The following is a 14964-nucleotide window of genomic DNA, read 5'->3' as shown; positions in this document are numbered from 1 at the left end:
CTTGGACAGAGGGGAGGAAATTGCCCTGGTACTCCTGGATTTATCGGCGGCCTTTGACACCATCGACCATGATAGATTGATAGAGAGGCTACTCACTGTGGCTGGTGTGGATGACAGGGCCCTGGCTTGGGTGACCTCATTTCTCCACGACAGGGTTCAAAGGGTAAAATTGGGAACATTTTACTCCTCTAACATCGCCCTGACGTGTGGAGTCCCCCAGGGTTCGGCTTTATCTCCAATCCTGTTTAACATCTATATGAGGCCACTGACCCATATCATCCGCCGCCACATGCTTCCCTATCATATCTATGCCGACGATACCCAGTTGTACTTTCGCCTGGCCAAGAAAAAGGAGGATCAAATCAATCTTTCCTCCTGCCTACAGGATATCCAGTCGTGGATGGGAGCCAATTATCTAAAACTCAATGGCTCCAAAACTGAATGTATCATCTTCAGTAACCAGGAGGTGAATAGTATCTTTCCCTCATGGCCGGACTCGTTTTCTCCATCTCTGAGTCCTGCCGCCAAGGTCAGAGATCTGGGAGTCATCCTCGACTCCAGGTTGACACTGAAGCCCCAGATTAATCAGGTGGTAAGTTCTTGCCACTACCACCTGAAACTTCTGAGGTCTACTTTTAGATTCATTGCCCCCTCCGATCAAATCTCGGTGGTCAACGCCATCATCGGTAGTCGATTGGACTACTGCAATGCTCTGTACCTTGGACTGCCCCAGAACATCATACACAAGCTCCAATTGATACAGAACGCAGCTGCAAGGCTACTTACGGGTGTGGCCCGCAATGACCATATCACTCCATCATTAAGAGCCTTGCACTGGCTGCCCGTTCGTGAACGGGTTCTGTTTAAAACTGGTTGTTTGGTATACAAGGCTATCCATGGCATGGGACCAGACTATCTGAAGGATAAATTCACACGCTATGCTCCCAGTCGATCCTTGAGATCGGCTGATTTGGACTTATTGAAGATTCCAAATTTCAAAAAGAAAAAGTGCGGAGGGAGGACGAGTGATGTTCAGGGAGCGCAACTTTGGAACTCCCTGCCCCTGACATTAAGATTTGAGAATGATCTACTGAAGTTCCGCCGGAGCTTAAAAACAGTCTTATTTGCTCAGGCGTACGGGATTACATGAAAATTTTAACCCTGGTTTTAAATGCACTTGATTTTAATGCTGTTGTTTGCTGGATATTGTTTTATCTGTTTTGATTGCTGGTATGCGCATCGAGACCCTATGGGTAACAAGACTGCGTTTCTTAAGAATTTTTAATAAATAAATAATAAATAAATAAGACAGGCTAGTGTCAATATAGCCTCTCATTATAGTTACTTAATAAGAAATGTTATAAACTGCATAAGTTTCATAAATGATTTACAATATTATCAAAGAGCAGTATTGTCCTGGGAAAATTTTAAGCGATACGCCCTTAGGAATATATAATACCCACTCATAATAATAATTGCCCACAGTATACTTGTAATAATATAAAAATATTTAAAACATAAATGAAAACATATTAAAATAGGCAGACAAACAGGGCTACTCCTTTAGTTTGTTTTATTTCAAAAACTAGTCATTATACAATTGCAAAATGGGAAAAAAAACTTGTGATTCACAACAACGAATCTTCCATGAACCGGATTATTGGTGCTTTAGAAATTTATTTCATGATGAACAAATATTTTCAGTTTGTCTGAAGACATTTATCACTTTAGGCAGACAACTTGGGAAAGCATTGCATTGGCTGAGCTTGTCAATGAGGAAGATCAGGGACAGAGCCAGCACAAGCCAAACACAGCTATGGCCAATCAGCATATCAGCACTGTCCCAGAAAGTACCTCTAGTAGCCATCTGAAGAGTTGCCAGTGAAGGTATCCTTAGGCTGTTATATATACACTGCCTTTTCTCTGATAAGACAGTGCTTACTGCAAAAAAGCCTGCAGGGACTGATTAGGCTCACCAGAACAAATGCAATAAGCTGCAGTTGTTCTGGTGACTATAGTGTCCCTTTAAGTTTGGTCTCAGAGACAGGAACCCATATCTCCAGCAGCAGAACAGTAAAGTAAGTGCCTTCTCTACATTTACTGTAACTTTTGTACCAGAGTTGATCAAGGGCCCATCACTTTTACATTTATTATATTGTTTATTATTGTGTATACTGGGTTTTAAGATTTTAAAAACATAAATAAAAATAAAATGCATACCTAGGCACAATGGGGACATTCCATCCCAACTTCCATTGTCTATACAAAACATCCTTGAATCCCCTAGGAGATAGTAACCAGTATTGCACCGATAGGTTACTGTACTGCCAGCATGCAGGTCTTCAGCGTGGTAAAATCCATTTTCCAGACGTGGTGGTATTCCACAGCTGATTCCTTAAATTATGGATATGAATGGAAGATTAAGTTAAGGATTTGCATAGCCCAATTCAAGCATAAATACTGTTACTGCTATCATACAATTAAACCTAGAAATGGTATGCTTTATACTACTTCATAAAGCTGAGCAGCAGGAGTAGCTTAATGACATTTACAAAGATAACACGGTGGTAAATGTATCTATTCTCTATTGGCTATTGTCTGAAAGCTAATTTGTTGGTTTATCTGATAGGTCAGGTTGGTGATAGGCTGGTTGTTGAATTGACATTTGGGTGTTAATTTTTTTGGCAAATCAAATTTTAAATCAATGGGTCTGTTGTTGATAAGGTTTGATATGCTAGCTGTGAATGTATTCGACCAGTCATTTTGTTGATTTGAATGACAGGTTGGTCGATTTATTTCACAGGTTGATTTCAAATCCAACTATACAAATGATAGATTTAACCAGATGCTTTTCAGGTAGAAAACAAAAAAATCCAAATGATTAGTTTTCTTGAACACAGAACAAGCAGTCTAAGCAAGCTAATATTCATATTACTGAATAATAGAAAATTACTATGATTTTATTTTACATGATTGAAAGAAAAGTGCTGCTCAGGATATAGATGCTCTAAATGAATCACTTGGTGAATGCTTCAAAGGGATTCAGATTCCACAAAGGCACCAGCTTAATTTCACAACATTATTCACAGATACATTCAGTAAAATTCTAAGGAGGTTAAGCATAACACTCTTTGTAAAACAAATCCCCCAAATTGGAGTAGTCCGAGCACTATCAGGTTCAGTTACACGTCCAGTTCCAGGAAGCGGGGCAATGAGGTCACACGCAACTTGATTATGTCACTCAAGACGATGTATTTCTAATCAGCTTCTTCAGACCTGCACTTACACTTCTGCCAATGATATTTAAGTCCATTCAATGGGTGGAACACACCTAAACATTCTGAAAATACTCTCATGTGATTGGGTATCTTTAAAACCTTTCCTTTAAATGCAATTAAAGCACATAGAAATGCACATATATATTAATAGTGACTTCAGACTATGTCATGTCCATAAATGAAAGGAGAACATAAATACACTTACTATAAAGATAAATCTAAAAAGAAAAAAACAATTAAGAACATACATAAAAAAGTATTTATTAAAAACATATTTAGACACAAGTAGAAAAAAGATAGTATTAATATAAAACATACCACCAACTTATACTTATTCAAAACATAGCTACAGCTGCAGAATTTGTTGGTGTTTTATAAAGATTAACAATAAAAAGGATATCTAATAAACATATATTCAAACACCTCAGCAGAAATAAAAATCAGAATAAAATCAAAATAAAATCAATATTAAGATGAATATTAAAACCTGAAATCACAGTAAAAAATAAAATAATAAAAGTGAAGTAAAAATACCTGCACACATTCACCTTCTAGTAGGGTAAGAAAATAGGTGGGCGAAATAGACTACATCACACACTACAGAAAGTTATGAAAAATTTAAAAGATCAAATTACATGTTTAAAACAATGGGTACCAGTGTCTTAAGCGTGTGACCCATTTCATCTCCCCTCTACCTATACTTAAAATCGAATTACCCCCTCCGGAAAAAAAAATAGTCCTTTCGGATTCATATTATGATCTTTTTTTAAATGTGCAGACACAATGTTGCTTAAAACCTTTTAAAATATTATTCACATGCTCACTTATTCTTTTATGTAAGGAACATATTGTGCACATATTGCAGATCCCATGTTACTAGTAAAACAAGTGACAAAATCATTAATTTAAAGTTCTCTCATTATTTTTAGTTTTAAACTTATTAATATCTTTGAGGGGTTTGCTTTTAGTGTATCTACATCTTATACATTTGTTGAAAGAATAAAAACCTCTCTTGTCAATTAAAAAAGTTTTTGTATTTATGACTGTGTGTTGAAATCATTTTAAAATTAGGAGCACCTATAAATGTAACAAAAGGTTTCTCTGGTATAATTTTCATTAATTATTTGTCTTTTTCAGAAGGTGCCAATGCTTGTTTACATTCAACCTCATCTCTCTACACATATTATTAATATCAAATATCAAAGGTATTATTATTTTTGTTAGCAGGTCACTTTGATTATATTTAAGTACCTCATCATAGGCTTCCATTACTTATTTGTTAAGGGTATATTCTCTCTGAAAATCTCTTAATTAAAACTTGAATCTGTTCCTTAAAAACATCATCGTTTGTACGATTTCTTCTAATCCTTTGTAATTGGCCTTTCGGGATGTTACTAACTCATGGGGTATAGTGGCCACTATTGTATAATACATAGTTATTGTCATCCACTTTTCTAAAGAAATTCTTTGTTTTTAATTCACCTTCCTTGACATAGCTTTTTAGATCTAGTAATTCTGGTAATATTGTATTCACTAGTAAGATGTATACCCTAATCATTCACATTGAATTTATTTCAAAAGGATATTAAATCATTTGTTGTACTATTACATTTAGAAATCAGGTCATCTATATGCCTATGGTAGGTGACCAGGTTTGCTCCCATTCTGCGCTACCATCAATTAATTTATTATAGGTTCTGCTATATATATTTTTTAAATAGTTTCTTTAGATAGTTGGGATATTTTATAGTTTTTAAGAAAAAAAGCGCCATTATATTTTGGGATTTTTCATTTTTAATTTTGTTTAAGTATAGTTGTATACCAAGTGTGGCTGCTCACGTAATTATGTATTTATTTGAGTATAGTGATGAAATGCAGTTTAGGCCAGATGAAGCTGACACCCTAAAAAATAATAAAACAAGTTAATTCTAAAATGGCGATATAGAGATTACTTTCAAAGATTTAGAACACTTTTAATTAGAGAAGGTAAGTACAAGTAGAAAGTTGCCAACCTGGATAAATACTTACAAGACAAAATTACTCAAAGGGGCCTAAGATTTTCAAAGATCACACATTTGAAAGTGATAATAATCAAAATGATATGAATATCTGGAACAAAGCCTTAGAAAAATGTGCAATAGAGATGATGAATATTGTCATATCTTGTAGAGTGGAGGCTTTATCACAGCTGGATAAAGATATTAAGGATATATATGAGAGGAAATGGAACCTGTAATAGGAACTATGGACTACTGAGGAGATAACTAATAGAACAATTACAAATTATGAGAAGGGGGAAGAACAGGTCAAATTGATTAAAAAAATAAAAGAGGGATATGGCTGACTATAAAAACAGCACAGTCTTGAATTTCTGTGAAGACCAATGGCATAAAAAGGAGAAATGACCAAAATAATTTTAAAAGGAGAAATTACTAAAAAAAAGATTTTAGCAGGCACATTAAAAGAAATAAAATAATTAGTTTTAATTCAAAAGAAAAACAAAGATGGCAGATTCCAAAAGGTGAGAAACAAAACAGCTAGACAAAATTGGTACAGGGGAAACAAGATATGATCGAAAGGAACCGTTTTGACATTTTATCTGAAGAATTTTTAAAGGATAGATGGGTTGATTTTTTTAGGGAAACAGAGGGGAGGATCTTCTTCCCTCAAAAGAAGAGAAGATACAGAGGCCGGGAGGATGTAAGGGAACAAGTTAGGTTACATTACCGAAAAGAGTAAAAATGTCCAGTTGGATGGAGTGATACATATATCAGACCACCAACCCTAAAATTATTAAATTTTATTTATTTCATTATTTAGATTTAAACAAAGGGCTAAATTTTGCCCCAATGGAAATTTTTATAATTTTTCTGCTTATATAGACATTCTAAAGTATTCAAGAATACTTACCATTATAATATTTTTTGAAATTATTAAGATTAGTGATATAAGAAATTAAAATGGACATACGCTTCTTGAGAAATCAGTAATAGAGTGTTTTTAGAGATTGGAGAAATAGAGTCACATAAAAAAACTAATAATCTAAATAATTATGATAGAATGGCTCTGGAAAAATTAAGAAGCAAGAAAGAAATAATAATGAAACCTGACGACAAAGGGGGCAGTATACTTATTAAAATATCGAAAGCTATAATGTGGAATGCAGAATGCTATAGATAATTGGAAGTAAAGGATGTCTATAAATAATTGAATGAAGATCCTACTAACGAGATCCATGAGTCTCTCTATGCACTTTTTGATAAGGGTATGGAAGGAGGTATTCTAAATAAGAACGAGTATGATTTTTTTTGTTGATACCAGAGGTATTGGCTCAGTATCTACAAATCTGCCAATATACATGGATATCCATTTACAGGAGTTGGTGAAGACTTTACCTTCATACATAAAAGATACCACAGATATAATTAGGGTATTACGAAATGCAAAATAGGAAGACACGTATATTTTGGTCACTAGTGATGTTTCATTACTATATACATCCATTTCACATAACTTGGGGTGTGAAATAGAAATTTTCACTCAGGCAAATCTTTTTAATGGAAATTATTAAATAGATTTTAAATAATAATTTTGCTTTTAATTGCAAAGTTAATCTACAGCGCCTAGTTACGACTATGGGGGTCAGGTTTGCACCTAGCTATGCCAATTTGTTTATGGCTGGTTGGGAAACCAAATTAATTTATGGTAGCCCAGAATGAGATGCAAATCTGGTCACCTACTGTAGGTATATTGATGACTTGATTTTTATATGTCATGGTTTAACAAATGATTTAATATATTTTTTAAATAGACCCAATATGAATGATTGGGGTATCCTTCTTACTAGTGAAGAAAGTAAATACAAATACAATAACTATATATAATACAATAGTGGCCAATATAATAGGTGGCTTAATAACATCCCGAAAGGCCAATTACAATGGATTAGAAGATTAGAAGAAACTGTACAAACTGTACAAATGATGTTTTTAAGGAACAGGTTCAAGTTTAATGAAGAGATTTTCAGAGAGAAAATACCCTGAAAAATTAGTCATGGAAGCCTATGATGAGGTATTTAAAGGTAATTAAAGTGACCTTATTTCAACTGAAGGTACTGCTGGTAAGAGGATAATAAGATAATACCTTTGGTATTTGCTCTTAATATGTCTAAAGAGATGAGATTGATTGTAAACAAGCATTGGCTCCTTGTAAAAAAAAAAAAAAATTCATGAAAATTATGTCAGATGAATCTTTTGTTACATTTAAGGGAGCACCTAATTTTAAAATGATTTTAACACACAATCACCTAATGAAAGAAATACAAAAATCATTTTTAATTGACAAGAAAGGTTTTTATTCTTGCACCAGATGTATAGGATGTAAATATAGTAAAAAGAAAATCCTGAAAGGTATTAATGAGTTTTAAACTAAAAATAACGAGAAATAATTTTATATTAATGATTTATCGCCTGTTTTACTAGGAATGAAATTTATCTTTTAATCTGTCCATGTGCTTGCAATATGTGCACAATGCATCCCTTGCATAAACGATTAAGTCAGCATGTGAATAATATTTTAAAGGATTTTGAGCAACATAATTTGTCTGCACATTTAAAAAATAAATAAATCATAATATGAATCTGAAAGGACTCATTTTTGGGGGAATACAAATAGTTAAAAACGGAAAGGGGGTAATCACATTTTAAGTATAGGCAGAGAGGAGATGAAATGGGTTCACAAGCTTAAGACCCTGGAACCCAATAGGTTAAATATAGAATTGCATTTTTTATACTTTTTTTATTAATAACTTTCTATAGTATGTGATGTGGTCTAATTATTTTCCCCTTTTTATTTCCTTATTAGAAGGTGAATGTGTGCACGTATTTTTACTTAATTTTATTAATATATTATTTTTTACTATGCTTTTAGGTCATCCTAATATTGATTTTAGTTTGATTTTTTTCTGATGTTTATTTTCTGCTAGGATATTTTAATATATGTATATTTGATATCCTTTTTGAGTAGATATGTTTTGCATAAGTACAAGTTGGTGGTATGTTTTATATTGATAATATTTTTTTTATTTGTCTATATATGTTTTTTTTAATTATTTTATCTGTATGTTCTTAATTTATTTATTTATTATTGACATTGATAAAGCGCCAACATAATCCACAGCGCTGTACAATTGGGGAAAAAGACAATATAGTATAAACAGATCAATGCAAAAGGTAGAGGGCCCTGCCCATGAGTTTACAATCCAAAGGTTAAATGGGGAGATAAGACAAGAGGTAGCAGAGGAATTTGTAGGTGATAGCAGAGAGAATTAATTGTATTATTGCAGTTACTGATAACATGTGAAGGGAATTTGTTTTCTCGTATAAGATTTTTCTTTATAGTATGTTCCACTTTTAAATACAGTTGGTCTTTATGTTTTCCTTGTATTTATGGACATTGGCATAGTCCGAAGTCTCTATTAGTATCTATAGACATTTCTATGTGCTTTTATTGCAGTTAAATGAATAGTTTTGAAGATATCCAATCACAGGAGAGTATTTTTGGACTGTTTGGGCAAGTTCCACTCATTGACATAAATATCACTGGCAGCAGTGTGAGGGCAGGTCTGAAGAAGCCGATTGGATCAGTGAAATGCATCATATCGAGTGACATCATCATGTGTCTGATGTCATTGTACCGGAGTTGAGAGTAAGAGGTTCAGAAGCCGTCAATTGAACATGCTCGTACTTGGAGCACTCCACCTTGGGGGACTTGTTTTACAGAATGTTATGCTGAACCTCTCTTGAATTTTACTGAATGTTTCTGTGAATAAAGTTGTGAAGTTGTGAAGTTGAGCTGCTGCCTTTAAAGCATCTACAGCCTGAGCAGCCTTTACCTGCTCCCTGTTTGTGAGTGAACATATACTTATATATGGGCTATAACTTTTATGACAATATCAGACTATATGTTTTCTCTTTAGTTTTTTGCATATTCAATGAATAGAACTCATTTTGTAAGTGATTTTGGAGCACTATATGATTTAATGAATAAGTGTGTTTGACTTTTTTATATACTACAATCCAAAATGTATTTCTATATTACAATAATACAGCTTTGATGATCATTCTAATGTCAGATCTTAGAATATGACATATAACTTAAAACATTTATTATACCAACTTTCACAATGTGGAAGAGGTTGATCCCACTCTCCAGCATTAAGGCAGAAATGTTCAGATTTGCCAACGATCTGATAGCCTGGATCACAGAAAAGGCTGACTGAAGAACCTGGCTTAAGATCACTGGGTGAAGCGTGCAAATGTGGTGAAAATCCCTCTAAGGCCGGGCAATCTGTGTAGTAGACAAATGTTAACATTGGCATTACCAAACTGAGTACTTATTTTTGCTTCTCACAAAAGTCTACCGTGTTCATATTTTCTAGCAAATCACTGTTATCAGTATATATATATATATTATAAATAGACTCACGGGGAAACATTCCCCCAAACTGCTTTAATTGGGGAATTGTGGGATTATAAAAGCCTGTTTCAGTTTGAGTGAAGTCCCATATATGAGAGAGACATTCAGGCATGAGGCACAGATAGATTTGAATTCAGTATTTTCTCTCTGACAATGTTTTGGGGCTATTACTATGGAGGATTAATTATCATACCTGTGAACTTACTGGATTTTACCCTGAATCTCCAGGATGTGATACTAGGTATTCTGTGGTGCCCAACCTCTTACCAGTTCCTACTCAACCCCACTCCACCACCCCCAACCAAACATATAAAAAAAAAAAGTTAAACACGACTATTTAAGAGGCTGCTCTCTTCATTTATGGTTAGACCACCATAGAAATATGTTTTTGGCAATGATTACATCTTTGATTATTTTTTTTAATATGATTTCTAGTACACCAACAAATCCCATATTTTACACAATATCACAGAATTATGAACACACTTATATGCAGTGAACAGTAAACACAATAATGGATAATGAATGCAGCTCCCTTAGCTTAAAGTTTGAGGCGATTTCCAATGTATAAATAAAAAAGAATAAACAATCATGGATTTATTAAATGTAGCTGTTAAGTTACAAAGTTCAGAGATATTAAATATTCCTATCAGAAGGTATTACATTATTAGACGTTTTAGTTACTTTTTATTCTACAGGACAAAGTTTAAAGATGTTTCCAGAAACTGGATATTGAATTTTTCACTGTACTTATTTGACATCTACATATAATTTGAAATGTGACATTATAAGGCCTTATGTTGAATGTTGGCAGTCTGTCCCTGTAAAACATTAGCTGAATAAAGCTGCGTTCCTTGGGTTTCTTTCTGATGAATGGTATCACATAATAAACATGGTAGGTCTATGAATCAGTATTGAAAACTGAACCTTAAATGTTTGCTCAAAGCAGATGTTAACTCTGATATAGTCAATATAATAACACTGAGATAAAACACCCAAATATAGCAGAAAAGGTGAATTAATCTCTTCCAGAACTTTATAACATTTTCAAACCTCCCAACACAGCGAAGTATGAACTGGGGACAGAGCATGGATGGGTCTAAACTAAGGATCAGTGACCTTCACTGGTAAAGAAAGAAAGGGCTACTCAAAGAAAGGGCTTGTCAGACCAGTGAGAACACACACTACACTTACAAAAAAACCTTTCTGAACAGCCCAACTGAGGACAGAACATGCACATTACTGTTCTATGCCTGTTCTAAAGCCCTAAGCAAACGTGTCTAATGATGCATTTATGTTGTATTTGCTGGGGACAGTTTCCCAAGAGTCCACAGATGCAGGAAACCAGTAAGTCAAATAGGGATGGTGTGACAGGAGCTAAAACTCAGGAATACCTTGCTGGATCTAGGTCTGTTGAGAGGAATTAATTCTTATCGACTAATACACATTGATCCACCAAATGTGGATACATATATTACACCATTCTTACTTGAACAGAACTTGCTCTTTTCGTCAACTTTCACTCTTCCAACAACCCACGGTAGAAAATCAGCCCAAGCGAGCACATTACCCTTTTGAAGTTCATTTGGACATGATATAGCCAAAGATTTAACCTGATGAAACATAATTGAAAAAAAGCTTTAGCTTAAATTGTTGCATTTTAAGAGTCTGCGGAGAGACAAATATCTGTGTTACATGTATTGTTTGTGTCAACATGGTGTGTGGGTAAAGGAATATCATAAAGATTGTTTCTTAAATCTTGCACCAAGTTGCTGCCAAGTTGTTTGTTTTTACTGAACATCTATTGAATTCTTAAAAATGAGCAACTTGGGGATGCATAAAATATAACTGCGAACATTACACATTACAAATTTCTAATTATAGTCAAGATCAATTTTTGGGGTAACAGGAGAACATTTCAGGATGCCGCTGCATCTTGGTAAATTAAGACAGCCATCTAAATGAAAACCATTACATGTATAGTTCAGTAAAAAGAAAGATTATGTGAATATCTGAAGCTTGTGTATTTTCTCTGCTTGTTTTATGGTTCGATTTGTCCAAAACTTACAAGAAAAGTGAGCTATGGCCTAGATATCAAAAGTCCAGCTTATGTAAGAAATTGATGAGTTAAATCATATAACTGGAAAAATACAGCTTGAATTGGTTAATTATTGTTAAAATTATTGTTAAAAATTGTTAAAATCAATAATCTGTTTGTTTAAAAATATAGACACCAGTTCAAAAAAGATGTAACACAATGTTTAACTGTATTGTTGAGTAGCTTTCATTATTGTCTGTCTGAACAGAAACTGAGGCTGTTTACAATCTGCAACATTAATAAAAATGCAAAAACTAAAAAAATTCAACTTTTACTTATCAAAGCCTAGAATATTTCTAATATAGCTTATACCGTCCAGTATTCTGGTATGGCACAGTATGAATTTGCCTATAGCATCACAGGATAAAAGTTGTTATGATGCATTGGTTTTGCTAATTTGAATACCACATACATACATTTATTATTGTTAATTATAATCAAACGTTGGACTTCTTTTTTTAATGATCAGAAAATGATTGCTAATGAAATGTTCCTTTTTATCAATCACCGCTTTGGACGGGTTATTTTTGGAGTTTGGGATGTCTAAACACAAGCTTTGAGTCAGTCAAATGTCCAAGGAGAGGTTTTTGTAACTGTTGTTTTTAATCCATCTCAGATTATGTGATAAACATAATAATAATCATAATGTTACCTGTTCAGGAGTCAATGGGTAATCCCAAATATTAAGTTGGCTGATTGATCCCACAAAGGATTCGGCTGGATTAAACCCTTCTCCTCTCTTATCCTGTTCTTGTGCAAGAACTAATGCTCCACCACCTACAGCAATACACAAGAAAAATAAGGGTATCAACAACAAGCCAGTTTCTGCTCAAGGGTCATTTTGGTGATAAATATAAAATATTAAAAATAACTTGGTGATTATAAAAGAATATAATCATAGTGATTATAGTTAGTGGTTTGTAATTTAATCAGTTTCTTCTTGCAACTATACTTTAGTTTAATAACAGCGAGAAAGTCTTGAAATGTCTTTCACAGATCTTGAAATTGTATAATAGTTCTACTCTGCTCTGCAGAATTACTAAAAGGGTTATAGGATAAACTGAATTTTACTCGGTCAGGCAAGTTAAATGTCATGAAAATTACCTTTGTGTTTTGCCCTTTACTTGTTTCAGTAACTGTTGATTTGTATTCCTTTCCCTTTTCTAAAATAAAACAATCCATAATGACTCTGAGTCAGAAGCCATGAGTTGCCCCATTTTGCAAAACTTGGGGGACTGTGTTTTTGATATGCGGCTTGATAGTTGAGATAATTTTGTAAGTATGTCATTTTACAAAAAATATTGTTCAATGTTTCCAGTTACTTTATTTCACTATTAAGGGATACGGGCTTTGTTATACATTCATGGAGGAACTACTCATAGGTTAAGCTGTTCTGTACACTGGTCTTGAGACAAATACACCATATCATAGGTCTCCCCTAATCCCCAATCCAGCAGAGACAGTTCAATTTTATAATTCTTATCCCACTAAAAATTTAATTTAATTCTGCACAATTCCTAAATTTTGGAAAAATATCTATTCCAACATCTATACTTGTCTGGTTCCATAGAGTATCAAAATGTAGGAAATAATGTTCTCACACCAGGATAACTATAATGGATGGTATTTAGCCTGGCAAAGCTGATTTTCACATTGAACATTTAATGTTTCCTTAATACCGACATTTACGTTGTAGCAGCATAAACAAATCTCCTTCAGTGCCTCTAGGCAAATGCTTACTAATTTACCAGGAAATCTGTCTGTAATAGAGATGAATAATGATTTGAATATTTTGCTTGACAATATCGTGGATGTGCTGTTGGTACCCTCCCTCTGTTGCTCAAGATTTATGCACAAACATTCCCATGAAACATAAAAATCTGTGTTGCTATATATCACAAAACATCTATCCTATGTACTTGATATTTAATTGCTGTTTCACAATTCTCTTTACACATTTTCCTCTTTTTTAACAATTAGAAAATAAAAAAAATGTCAAGTTTAAGAACTGTTAGATATTAGATATATTTTAACTCACACAGACAGATCATTTAACTTGTAACCTGCATCTGTGACGAATGGACTGATTTAGTGAAGTGATCTGTCTGTCTGTCTATCAGGGTTAGTTACTAAAATTAGAATTTAAAATTAATGAAAAGTTTAAATTTAAGGAAAGTAGCCAAACTAGAAAAATTCTACACTATGTTAGCTATACTTACTACTTTGACTTTAGTGAATAACCCTGTAAGTGACATATAATTATATTCACTATGTTAGTTTAAATGTTTGAAAAAGTCACAAGTTAATCATTTTATTACTATTTTAACACTGTCAGCGCACACTGTAAGGGGAAACTTGTATCTACCCTCCCTTCCCGCAGCCCTCCTTACATGCAGCCCTCCTGATGCCGTATCCCAATCCCGATAAAATTTTTTGCTCCCGCCCTCCCTCCTTTTACTTTCCCTCACTCCATTCACCAGTTTCTCTATGAAGTGTTCCGAGAAGGGGGGGACAGAGCCATGGACATTATAGATATCCACTGTAGTATGCAACCACTGAAGGCTTATTACTACAAATTTATTCTCATATTTTAAGTGCAGACATTTGATGACTATACTACTAAAAGTTACTCAAATACCTGAATACTCCAAAACAACCCACATAAACATTATTTTATATTTACATGTTAACTGAAATATACAATTGTTATTATTTCATATATTTAAAACACCCTACTTTTTTTCTGTAAAAATGCAGAACTTTTACAAAAAGTAGTTTTAATATATTGACATAAATGTGTTTTCATGTACTGACATAATTATTCACAGCTTCTGTTTGTATAATATTATAGACAATACCCACCAGGAATGCTTGCTCCAGCTGAAAGACCTCTTCCTCCATCTGACAATTTGCCATCAATATACACTTTCCAAGACCCATCTGTACTAGTCCACGAAACAGCAATGTGATGCCACTTTCCGTCATTTACAGGAGGACAATCTGTTATTCTCTCCTTCCCATTGACATAAAGTACCCACCTTAATAATGAACAAAATATAGCATTTTTAAATATATTCCCACATTTGTAAATGCAATGCAACCCCAATTATG

The 14964-nt window shown here is 33.7% G+C and overlaps 1 protein-coding gene across 1 annotated transcript in view; it reads right to left on the bottom strand.

Annotated features, from left to right (window-relative positions):
- The window catches only part of SVEP1 (sushi, von Willebrand factor type A, EGF and pentraxin domain containing 1), a 334296-nt gene that overhangs the window by 104891 nt on the left and 214441 nt on the right, over positions 1-14964 (bottom strand). The window contains exons 27-31 of the mRNA XM_063455268.1: positions 14716-14891; positions 12506-12630; positions 11245-11368; positions 9456-9626; positions 2221-2394 (exon numbers count right to left, since the gene is read on the bottom strand). Of these exons, the coding sequence (XP_063311338.1) occupies positions 2221-2394; positions 9456-9626; positions 11245-11368; positions 12506-12630; positions 14716-14891 (770 nt within the window). The remainder of the gene's footprint in view (positions 1-2220; positions 2395-9455; positions 9627-11244; positions 11369-12505; positions 12631-14715; positions 14892-14964) is intronic.

Source organism: Pelobates fuscus, chromosome 5 (assembly GCF_036172605.1).
Source record: "Pelobates fuscus isolate aPelFus1 chromosome 5, aPelFus1.pri, whole genome shotgun sequence".
NCBI classification, from domain to species: domain Eukaryota; kingdom Metazoa; phylum Chordata; class Amphibia; order Anura; family Pelobatidae; genus Pelobates; species Pelobates fuscus.
This window is presented reverse-complemented; position numbering and strand designations above follow the sequence as displayed.